The 12,140-nt window shown below is 54.7% G+C and overlaps 1 protein-coding gene across 1 annotated transcript in view; it reads right to left on the bottom strand.

The window, feature by feature from the left end:
- DPYSL3 (dihydropyrimidinase like 3) overlaps positions 1 to 8,873 on the bottom strand; it is a 39,013-nt gene extending 30,140 nt beyond the window's left edge. Inside the window, exon 1 of the mRNA XM_056350182.1 lies at positions 8,542 to 8,873. Coding sequence (XP_056206157.1) covers positions 8,542 to 8,835 — 294 coding nt within the window. The 5' untranslated portion in view covers positions 8,836 to 8,873. The remainder of the gene's footprint in view (positions 1 to 8,541) is intronic.
- Between the last annotated feature and the right edge of the window lie 3,267 nt (positions 8,874 to 12,140).

The raw sequence follows: 12,140 nt of genomic DNA, 5'->3' as shown, positions 1-12,140 counted from the left end.
AGACACAGGGAGCACACAGGCACCCCTTTCCAGCTGGAAAACGCCAGGCTAAGGAGAGCTCCCCTCTCCAGAGACATCTCTAACACTGAAGGCACCTGGCTGGGGCTGGCTCAGCTCACTGGAAGCATCATCTGTTTTACATCCCAGAGAAAACCAGATGCTGTAAACCATAGATGGACCCAAACCCCACCCACGAACAGATCCAGACTCGTGCCACGTGCATGATAAGTGCAGCTGCAATGGTGGCACAGCTCTTCTCCCACACGGGATCAGAGCACGTGCTGCGTCCAATGATGGCACCTCAGTCCCTTCTGCCTGTCTCCCCACTCCTTCATACATCAGTCTGATGCAAAGGGAAAGTTTGGGCCAAATTAGGGTCCCTCCTCACTTCTTTAATGTGTGTGTTGAGGAACAAGATTCTTATTAGGTTCAGCTATTTCACCGTGATGTTAAAGGCACAAGCTGCTGCTTCCTTTCTCCACTGACACACAGAACTTCTGCGAAGCTTTTTTGTGCAATTTGAACTCACTTCACCCTAGCAAAAGCACAGCCATTGCAACCCACTCTGCGTGTGACACGGAGCGGCCTGCAGACAGCTCTCTAGAGGTGACTGCCGAATCAGCAGCTACCCAAGCATTTTCAGGCACACCAGCCACCCGTTCCACTGGCCCGTGGCTGGGACAGGGTCTTGGCAGGTGCCCGAGCACACAGCAAGGATCTCGGGTCAGTGCTGTGACACAGCACACATCCTTGTGCATCCACGACAGGTACAGGGATGCCCTAAAGCTCTCCCTGGAGCGCTGCCCCAGAGCCCAGAGTAACAGCCACAGGCACCAGTGAAGCAGGATGCTATCAGCAATCATGGCAGCTACAAACAAAGAGAGCACAGCATGCCTGGCTGCTTTGTCATCTCATGATCTTTAATCCAGCATCAGTGTTCTTGAGGCCTGACCCACGGCAGCACGGCTGGGGATGCAGGCTCTCACCACACGAGGTAACAACCCCATTCTTTAGGACATATCCCGCAGACCCCACAACGACACCTGCAGCCACACCAGCAGCCGGCTGGGGCAGTGGGGTACCTGCATGCTGCGCTGCATGCTGCAATGGGGACCATGGTGCACAGCACCCCCCCACTGGAGATGCCTGCTCCCGCTGCGGGCAGCTGCATCCCTCCCTGCTGCACCCCGGCTAGAGGAGAACGCTCACCCTGAAACGTCATCCCTGGCAAAACGCTAATGCCAAGCCTGGAGGCTTCCACTTCATACTTGGCTCCCTCCGTGGGGTGAGCTTTGGCTACACAAGAGCATCTGGATTTCCACTGAAATGACTCAATCCCCTCAGAGCACAGGTGGGCCAGCTGAGCCCATGAAATACAGGTACCAATCTCGCCCCTTTAGGAGCAAGGACTAGAAAGGCCTGAGCTCTCTGTTCAGCGTCACTTCTCCCCTCTCAGCTGAACGGAAACACCCGTCACTGGATCCAAATCCATGCACTGTAAAATGGAGTTCGGCTGTTCCCAGCAGAGCCATGGGAAAGATGCTGCTGGATCCGACCCACAGCCAAGAGCCAGCCCAGCGGAACAAGCCAAGGTCCAGCTATATTTTCCAGCTTCTCAGCCCTGTCTCCAGGAAGGCTGCCGGCATGTTTGCTTTTTGTTTCTTCCTCCCATTTCCTCCAGCCATCCATAGCAACTGCTCCCCGGCAGAAAAATCAACCTTCTCTGCCTTCCACGTCTTTGCAGAGGTGACGATGGAAGGAGTCCGTGTAGCAAAAGCTTTTGCCTGAAGTAAAGAGGTCGAGCAAACGCAGCTCTAGCTGGTCTCCGCCATGGTTTCCCTCAGGATTAGGGCTGACCACCAGTGACCAGCTTTGCACTCGCCCAGACCATCTCTGGCGGGTAGGCCACATGTATGAAATCACTTTTCTGAGTCTCATCACAAAACCTCCTTGTTTTGATGCCACTTGCAACGGCATCGACATTTTACAGTCTTTCTCTAAGGCTGTTCTCTTGCACTTTTCAGAGCTGAACCTTTTTGTCATTCCCAGCTCACATCTCTGAGTCCTCAAGACCACATCGGGATTGTCCCTCCCCAGCTGGCATCCACAACACCACTGTCACCTGCACACATGCTGTACTTCTCCTTCCAGCTCACTAGTGACACCAAACAGTCACTTCAATGCATACAGCATTACAGATGCATACAGCTTCCCACCAAATGATTCCTACGCCCTCCCTTTAAGACCCACACAATTTTCCTACGTGGCTGTATCCGCCTAGACAATGTGCAAGCTCACGCTCTGGTGCCAGCCGCCCAGCTGGCAGGGTATACACAGACTCAGGCTATTTCCAGGTCCCCTCCCCTCACAGGTGAGACCGCAGCTTCAGCTTCTCCTGGACCACCCTGACCCACGTGCCTGGTGTGGAGGGCGCTGGCAGCCAGCCCCCAGCCCAGCCCCTGAGGGACCCCGGCTGCCCAGGCAGGACTGCGAGCAAAACCCTTCTGCAAAGGCGAAGCAGCGTGGCAGCACCCCAAGCACCCTGCGAGCCCGGACCCCGAGAAGATTGCTGGCACCCGCAGGGCAGAGCAGCGCAGTGGCGAGTGACATGTAAAAGCTGCTGAGCTACAGCCCTGTCACTCTGCTGAATCCTCCTGGAAGACCCGTACCCTGGCAGCTGCCTGTCTTCCAGCACGATGCCATGCCTTAGGAAAAGCCCCCCAGAAGCCTAGGCCACCTTGCCAACAGCAGCCTGGCATGGACTGGAGACAAACACTCCTCCCACCCGGTGAACTGGCAGAGCTGGGGCTGTTCTGGCCTCTTGGAGGTACTGACATCTTAGATAAAAAGAAAAGGAAAAAATTATTTTGGACAGAGCCTACTATTTTGCTGCAGCCAAACTGCAATGTTTCATTTCAATTTAAACCTACTGAAGTTTGCATTTGACACTTTCAATCACGTTCAGAAAAAAGCTCAGCATTTTCAGCACAACAAAGCCTCTTCCCAGTGAGAAAGCAAGGAGTCTTGCCTTGCAAATCCCAAAATGTTTAGCTGCTGCTTAGAATTTTTCATTGTTTGTGTTTCCTTCCCAAAACAGGGACCTCAAAAGTCACACAAAGTTGTGATAACCACAAGAAATGTCCATGTGGCTCGTGCAGTTCGGCTCCCAAAGCACGCTTGTTGGTGGAGCGCTGCCTGCCAGGAGGCTCCCAAGGCACCTCCGCATACCTCTGCCAGGCCCGCAGGCTCCAGCAGCCCCGCACCTCTGTGCCCCATCCCACCGCCAGCAGCTCGGTGGGGACAGAGGCAGCTCATGTCCTGCTGGGCTTCATCGCCCAGAGCCGCTTCAGAGGAGAGAAGCTGCTGCATCTCTGAAGCCACGTGTTGCTGCAGGTGTTTTTCTTGTGGCATCCCCCACCAGAGTACTGGGCGAGCCGCTGTGGGTCTGCGGGCATGGGAGAGGCAATCCCAGCCACGCTGGAAGCAACTCAGGAAAACAAGCCTTTCCTGACACAGCATCAGGTGCAGGTCTTGCTGCATTCTCTGAGAACTCCAGAAAAAATATACAGTATTAAAAGAAGCATCACCTCTCCTACCTGCTGCGACCGGCTATTGCTAAAGCATCTTGTAGACTTACTTCGTGGCATGCCTGGTGATGCCTAATTGCTTCCATAAAACGTGCCATGGCTAGGATCTATTATTCATTGTTAAACATTGAGAAAAAATATCACTGTCTTTTTATTTTAAAGGAAGAGTCTATGGGGGCATCATTTTGCAAAGATAAAGAGCGTTATAAACCCTCTCACGGACACAGAAAAGGCCTCCCTGCCCTGCACATGAGCCCCTTCTAAACCACCTGGACAGAACCCCTCTGAACACTGTGCATCCCCAGGGTTGTGCCCCAGCAGCAAGGCACCAGCAGAAACCCTCACCCCGCAGGTCGCGCCAGCCCACTGCCCGGTGCCCCCCGCCTCTTCAGGGGAGAGAGATCTGCTTCGGGAAGGCTGAGGACAGGCTGGACCAATGCGGGACTGAGCGATCAGTCAACCCATCTTGTTTACACCTGGCTGCAAAACCCAGTTTCTTTTGTGCATAAAAGTACCGGATAGACCTACATTTTCCTGGGAAAAGCATGAGGTTTTCCAGAACACATCACCCAGAATCACAATCACAGCATCCTTCCAAAGCCCCGGCAGCGCGAGCTCGGCGCGCCGTCATGGTGCCTTATGGATGTGGTAGCAAGGTACCGCCGTGCCCGTGTCCCCCTGCTCCCAGTGCACACCCACGGCACCAGGGCCAGCCGGCTGGCAAAGCCCTGGCCACCTGGAGCTGAGTGAGGACAGAAGGGAACCGAGCATTGTTGCCACGAGGTAGTGCGATAATCAAACTGCTTCCACGTTACAGTGAGGGTTTTGGCAAAACAAAGCCTCTTTGCAGCAATCAGGAACTCTTAAGTGAATTCTTAATTTCTTTAGAAAACTAACCCTACTGCATAACCCCCATGAAATCTAATATCTGTGTCTTCTCACACGGAGGGGTGGTTTATCAAACACTGCCGTTTTGCATAACTGCTGGCAACAATCTGTATCCTGGCACGAGCAGCCAAAGAACTGACTCCTTATTGTTGTGCTTCAGGCATCAGATTTCTCAAAAAACACCAAAAAACGTGCGGGAATTTTTTCAATTTTTTAGCATCAAACTCCATGAATTATAACATAGGTTTCGCTGTTGTATTTGCATTGTGGGAACTAGTTCAGTGGCTTAGGTTTGTTCCTATTGTTTGTAGAAATACCAGAAATAATGTAACTCCAAATACTTCTCTTAAAAAACAGTAAAACCAAACCGAAACCCAGAGCATTCTGCTGAATGGGGTGATACTGAGGTTATGAATTAATGTTATCAAAGTGCTTTATGACCCCTTTCACAAATGCCAGTCTTTAAACTGTGCTAAAAGGCAGTGCACAATGGCAGCTTTTTGATCACGCAAAGTTCACGCGTAAGAAAAGCCTGCAGCTGGCTTGGTGTTTCCGCTATAAAATACTGGCAATTGGAAAAAAAAAAGCTGAATGCTGAAGTCACAGCACATTTTACATGTGTCAAAAGGAAAACTAAGAGAGAACCGAATTAGTTCAAGCTTGATTCTCTATTTGAGGCAGCCTTGTGTCTCTTTCCAGGATTCATCACCACCTGAATCGGGGTGGTGTCACACAACTGGACACAACGAGGCACGCGTGACGCTGGCGACCTCCAGGAGAAAGCTACGGACTGGCTCCGGTGGGTCATCTGGAGGGATGGACCCCTCGCCTGCTTGCACTGCCTGGTAGTTTCCCTCACACTCCTGGCTCCGGCAAAGGGTGGAAGCCTCCTCATCCTCCTCCCCAGCCACCAGGCTGAGAAGCTGCCCCAGCCTGCAGTGAAGCTGCAATCCCGTGTTTGTGGGACCACAGCCAGTTGCCTTGGAAATGCCGACCTCACTGCAGAACCACGCAGCAAGCGTGTAATGAGCTGAGCGCTCCTGCCTGTGACACTGAACCGGCGGAGGAAAAAGCAGGGTCTCGGCACGGCTGAGCAGCGAGGAGGCACATGGAGGCGGCTACCACAGGCTGCTGGTTCACCTTCCTCCCAGGCACTGAGCACAAACTCCTTCCCCGCTCCTCAAACCCACATTGCCTCCACAGACGCCCGGCGGTGCAGCTCTCTGCTACCATCCGTACGCCGCTAGCCCTCGGAGAACATCCCGACCACAGGAATTCAGAGGGTGCTGCCTGCAACCTCCAGAGAAGCTCTCTGACTTCATTATAATAAAGTAAGCGCTGAAATCCCCTCTGGCAAAGGCATGGCAGCTCTCAAGGAAAACTGCAGGAAACTTCACAAGGGTAGCGTCCACATAGGCCATTACTGAAGGAAACCTGCGGCAAGTTAAATCGCTCTTGTAAAATCAGGTCTCTGCAAATAGCCTAGACCAGAGCAGAATGTGGCCCCCCAGCACTGCTCCTCCAAACCTTGAGTGTTCTGCAACAACAACCCCTGCTGCAGCAGATCCTTGTACCAGGGAGAGCAGGCTCCTGCTTGCAGCAAAGAGCACCCAAAAGGCATGTCTCTTGTTTGGGCAAGTCTGCACCAGGAGCGGGCACTGGGACGTGGCCAAGCCCCGAGAGCCCACCTTGCCCGCAGGGGCAGGCAGGCAGGCAGCAGCCTCGGTGGCCAGGGTCTCCTCCAGCCCCAGCGACCAGCCACTGCTCCCAAATTAACCAGCAAAGCTCAAATTCCCACTGACGAAGCAAAGGCCCAGCACCTAACAGCCCTTCGCCGTACCCCTTGCTGTACCGTGCTGTGGCTTCTCTGCACCCGAATCCACAGCTCAGCTGTTGTCCTTCTGACAGGCTTCGTGATAAAGGAAAGTGAGCCTGAAACACCCGCCTGGGCCCGCGTTACAGCAGCACATCGTACCACACCACGTGTTATCACTGGGCGGTTACATGCTGCAGTTGTCTTTCCTGCAGAAATGCCGGTGCTTTAACTGTAATTAATGCAAAAAAAAAAAAAAAAAGTATGTTGGTCTGTTGTACTTCCAAGAAACTGTTCACTGCAAAAGTTAGGAGACACATCTCTGCTGCCCTGTGCACAGGCAAGTCTCTTACTTTCAGCTTTCCTAATAAGTTGCTTGGTCAAGGGGAGATGACAATGTTTCTTAAGTCTGGGAAATTATTCCAAGAAGCTCCATTTGCCTTGACAAAAAGAGCCTTTGTGTGCTCTGAATGTGCAGAGTTCAACACAAGCGAACTCTCCGTGGTGGGGCAGGCACAGCACGGCTCAGCACACATGGCGCGCGCTCCCATCCTGGGGCATCCTACACTTCAAAGCTGAAGTACCAAGTCACACGATCCCTTCTAGCCACATATGCACAAGAACACATACATGAAGCTTCCCACCTTCTTAGGCAAGACAAGCAGATAAAAAGGGTTTGGTTCCTGGTGCTCATCAGCTGGAAGGCATCAGAGGAAGAAATCTAGGAGCAGAAATCCTCAGGAAGAGAGGAGCTGTTGAAGGAAAACCTCAGCTGCAAAACTCCAGAGATAAGGGTCTACTTAAGACCTTAAAAGGGAACAAGACTGTTCCAAATTTTTGGTATGGCTAATAAAGAAAAGCTCTGAGTAAAACCCACAGGCAGGCTGTCATGAGTTTCTGTCTCTTTTCCAACAAGCAGCAGCACAAAATTAACGCAGCGGTCAGAGTTCTGCAGCTGCTATTCAAACCATACAGACAAGGTCGGTACCGATAGCAGTAACGTTAGTTTTGCTCCTGACTGCGTAAAAAGGGCTGTAAAGGAGCAAAGCTCAGTAACAGGAACCAAATAGCATGCCAATAAGACACTAAAAAGCAGAGGCTGAAGAAATTAAAGTGCAATGAAGAAACCTCAAAGCAACCCGCTGCCTACCTAGAAGCTCCTGCAGAAGACCAGAGACATCAAGGACAGTCTGATGCTTTTCCCCAAAACACAGACAGGCCAAGCCACTGCCCTTCACTGCCGCTCTCCCACCAGGCTCCGGCTGCTGAGCTTAGTCCTCCAGGTCCCAAATGTCTGCAGTTTATCAAGGTTCATGCTCCGGACACAAGCAGAGGTTTCTGCAGAACCCTGAGACGGCCACACCACTTCTGCAGGCTCACTATTTACTTCGGTGACTTGTGCTTCCAATTTTAAAAATGGGGTTTAATAATTTGCCCTGTTCACCCTTGAAAACCCTTGCCCTTAAGATGACTATTTAGTAAAAATTTCAGCCCCCAATGAACTCATTGATCAAGAGGCCACCTAACGCCCTTACTTGCCTCATATGTAAATGAGCATCAGGCTCACCGAAATCCCAAGTCGGGTACCCACGTGGCACTGTTAATTCAATCATCCTTCTGCCAAACTCACGCTGGTGTAAATGGGACCAGAGCCAAAAAAGCATGACACCTTGGCCCCTGGCAGAAGGCACTACGCTGCGGAGGTGGTGAATCTGTTTATTACCTTGAGTTTGGCATAAGTTGAGAAACTTTGTGCCTGATGATACTTTCAGTGATGCCACTTCCAGATAGATGGGATGGTATAGAACCATGGAATGGTTTGGGCTGGAAGGGACCTTAAAGACCATCCAGTCTAGTGCACTGCCACGGGCAGGGACACCGGCCACCAGCCCAGGTTGCCCCCAGCCCCGTCCAGCCTGGCCTTGGGCACTGCCAGGGATGGGCATCACCTGTCCCTCACAGCTGATCTGGCAGTTGTGATCTGTGCCACTGGCAGATAAGGACCTGCCTGTTTGGACTGGCAACTCCAAAATCACACACACACACCCCCTTTTTTTTTTTTTTTTGGGGGGGGGGGGGGAGCGGGCAGGGGGGCGGTATTCGTTCATACGAGAAACCGAGCCGGCGGCAGCTCGGCCCTCCCCGTCGGGGAACGCGGGCGGCCGGCGCAGAGCCCACCGCCGGCCCGCCCCGGGCCCGGCTGCCCCGGGCCAGCCCCGCCGCGCCGCACCGCACCGCGCCCCGGCCCCTTACCCTGCCGTCCGCGGGGGCCAGGTCCTGGAGTCGCTCCTCGTCGGGGGCGGCGCGGGGCTCGCTGGGGCCCGGCTCGGACTCGGACTCGGGGCCGGGGTCGGGGCCGGGGCGGGCGGGCGGCGGGGCGCGGCGCTGCCCTACGCGCAGCGCACCGAAGTCCAGGGTCTTGCTCTCAAAGGCGCCCTCGACGCTGCAGAAGAGCCCCCCGCGCTTCTGCCGGGGCACGGCGGCCGAGCCGGGCCGCGCCAGGTACACCGGCAGCTCCTCGCCGCCGCGCCGCCCGCCCGCCGCCATGCCCGCCGCGCCGCGCCGCGCCGCCGGGACGGGGCGGGCCGGGACGGGCCGGGGCGGGCCGGGGCGGAGCCGCGGGGGCTCCCCGGCGGGGCGGGATGGGGCGGGCCCGCTCCCCGGCGGCGCCTGCGGCAGCGGTGCGGGGCTCCAGGGTGGCGGCGCGCGCTTGGCGGCGGCGCGGCCGCTCCCGCCGCCGGTGTGGCGGAGCCCGGGCTCGAAGCCGCGCGCGGCGGGGCCCCGGCGGCGGGCGGGGCACGTGCAGCCGCCTCCCGGCCCGGCCCGGCCCGGCCCGACCCCCGCGGGCGGCTGGCGCGGTGCCCCCGGGCCGCCGGTCCCGAGCGCCTGCAGCGGCGGGGTGCCAGCACCCCCTCCCAGACTCGGCAGGGACACGGGGACACGGGCAGCGGGGATTCGACGGGGCTCGGGGAGTCGCCGGGGACACGGGGAGCAGGGACTTTGACGGGGACGCGGACGGTGGGGACTCTGGGGGGGACACGGGGAAGGGAGACTCAGTGGAGGCACAGGGGAGCAGGGACTCGGGGGGGACACGGGCTCTAGGGACACGGGGAGCTGGGACACGGGGAGCAGAGACACTGCAGGGATCAGAGACTTGGCGGGGGACACAGGGAGTGGGGACTCGGTGGGGATCAGGGACCTGGTGGGGACACAGGGAGCAGGGACTCGGCAGGGACACAGGCAATGGGGACTCGGTGGGGATCAGGGACCTGGTGGGGACACAGGGAGCAGGGACTCGGCAGGGACACAGGCAATGGGGACTCGGTGGGGATCAGGGACCTGGTGGGGACACAGGGAGCAGGGACACAGGCAATGGGGACTCCGTGGGGATCAGGGACCTGGTGGGGACACAGGGAGCAGGGACTCGGCAGGGACACAGGCAATGGGGACTCAGTGGGTATCAGGGACTTGGTGGGGAGCACAGGGACTGGGGACTCGATGGGGACTGGGGGCTCCGTGGGGACACGGGGAGTGGGGACTCAGAGGGGACACGGGGAGCACCTGGCCTTGTACCCCACGGGCAGCAGCAAGCGCTGTGTGGCCACTAGCTGAGGCGCTGCTTTAAGAGCTCCGCTGTGACTTCGGTTCAGAAGTACAGGGGGACAGAGGGACAGCCGGGGGTCTGGCCTGCGTGGGTATCGGCCACGTAATGGAGTAGCAACCTGTGAAATCTATCACACAGCACCAAAACTGGAGTTTTAACTTTAAAATTCTTTCTCCAGGTTCTCATTTCTTTACACAGAATGAGTGTGGGTAGTACCTGAGCCCAACATCCTCTCCGGTGATTTCTCACACCACATATTTTTGTTACGTGATGTGGTCAGTGACACTTTTCCCAACTTTTTTTGTCCCTGCCAGTCCTTCAAGGGCAGACGTGGTTCTCACTTGTCGAAAAATTCCCATGGCACCTGCCCCGTCATGGGGACCAATGTCCCGGTTGTTACCCTGGGGGACCGTCTGTGGGCAGGGGGTGACACAGGCTTGGAGTTAGGAGGAAGGAAACGGTCTGGGGTTGTTTCCTTCCTTTCACGCTCTGGGAAGCAGCCTGCTCTTGTAACTGAACTTGTACCAGCGTCATTAACTCGGTCCCTATTTTCTCCACTGAAGTGGAACAATCTACGGGACCTTGAATTTGTAATCCAGGTCTGAAGAGCTGGGAGAAGGGAGGATGCACTAAATAATGTGTCAGTAAACTTCAATGAGTTACTTTCACAGCATTGTGTCACACAGCACAGTAAAACACTGCTCACTGTCTACCCTTGCTTTCCCTAAAGCAAGACCAGAGAGGGTTAAATCTGGGTTTTCTCATGATCATACATAAACTTTAATATGCAGCTGCCCCAGCTTTGTGGCTTCATGGAACTCACCACCATGGGCTTTGTGCCGGCGCCAGAGCCCTGCCGCTGCCTGGCCAGGGATGCACCAGGAGAGCCCCGTGCTGCTGCCCCTGTGATGTGTGATGCTCGCTGCCATGTTTTGGGTGCAGGGGCAGCAGCAGTGCCTGGGGCTGTGGGAGGAAGTATTCCTCCAAATAGCCAGAATAAGTTTGTTTTGTAGCTTTTCTACTGCTGCTCTCCTGGCAAACGCTCTCCCTCTGTAACTGGATGCTTGGCAGCCAGACCACCAGTACAGTCCAAATCGATGGACACAACGTGGCTGCCCAGCAGGTCTTTACCTTCCTAAGGGATTGCCTCAGCGTGAATGAATGCATCCTTCTCCTGCTGCAGGGTGGATCCTCTGAGCCGAAGCTGAAAACCATCTCAGCGAGTTTCTGCCCCTAGCAAGGGGGAAAATCTACAGATCTGCTGATTTCAGAGCTGGCAGCCAGGACAGACAGCGAGCAGAGCCCCCACCTCCTAGTTGCCAAGTAATGGCACTTGGAGTGAGCCTTTCTTGGGACCAAAAGCGAGCTGCAGCCTGCCCTGTGGCTTTGTGCACTGACCATGGGGAGGTCAGAGCGAACCCCTTGTTTTGGTTGGGACCTCTCCATATGGTTGTGTAGCTTTATGGGGAATTAAAATTCCTTGGAACGGGGCCTGGCCTTTGTTTGGTTCTGCAAATGTGCAAAAGTTTCAGCATTGTACTTTAATAGCAATATTTATTCAAATCCTGATTCTAATGTTTATCTTTCCTAGCGCCTTGCTGCATAAATGGTTGCACTGAAATTATCTGCACCAATGAAGGAGTATGGGGGGTCTTCTAAGAAGACAAGACTTTAAAATCTGGCCTTTAATGGCAGTTATTCACTGTATAAAAGAAAATTCTTTTATTTCTCAAATTGCCATTCACTTTTAAGATTCTTTTTGTTAGGTGTTGTAAGGCCTCTAATTCAAGGACACAAATGAAAACTGAAGTTTGGGTTCCGTGTGTGTTCACTGCAATAGCCTTGCTTTTTAGCCCAGCAGAATGCATTATTTATATTTCTGTACGTGTGTGTCTCAGGTCAGATTCGAAGGTTTTAATTATACAATGACAAAATGCCTGTCCCCTGTAATTAAGCACATTTGATTTTCTTTTAATCACATGTTTACATGCTATAGTTGACAAAAATGTTTTTCAGGCAAACGGTCATGAGTGATGCATCTTCAAATCCTGCTGGCAAACAAGATCTCCTCTTGCCTGCCTGTGCAAAGCAGATGAGATACAGATCAGGGAGAGGAGCCATGGAGAGGCTGTCTGTCCAGCCTGAGCCCCGCGAGGATGGAGATGGCAGGCGTTTCGATTCATGGCCGTGGGTGCTGCCGCGGGACCTGCATGCACGTCTCCGCCCCAAAACAAGAGTGCTTGTCCCT

This window comes from Falco biarmicus, chromosome 8 (genome assembly GCF_023638135.1).
Source record: "Falco biarmicus isolate bFalBia1 chromosome 8, bFalBia1.pri, whole genome shotgun sequence".
NCBI classification, from domain to species: Eukaryota; Metazoa; Chordata; class Aves; order Falconiformes; family Falconidae; genus Falco; species Falco biarmicus.
Note: the sequence above shows the minus strand (reverse complement) of the source record. Positions and strands in the feature narration are given on the sequence as shown.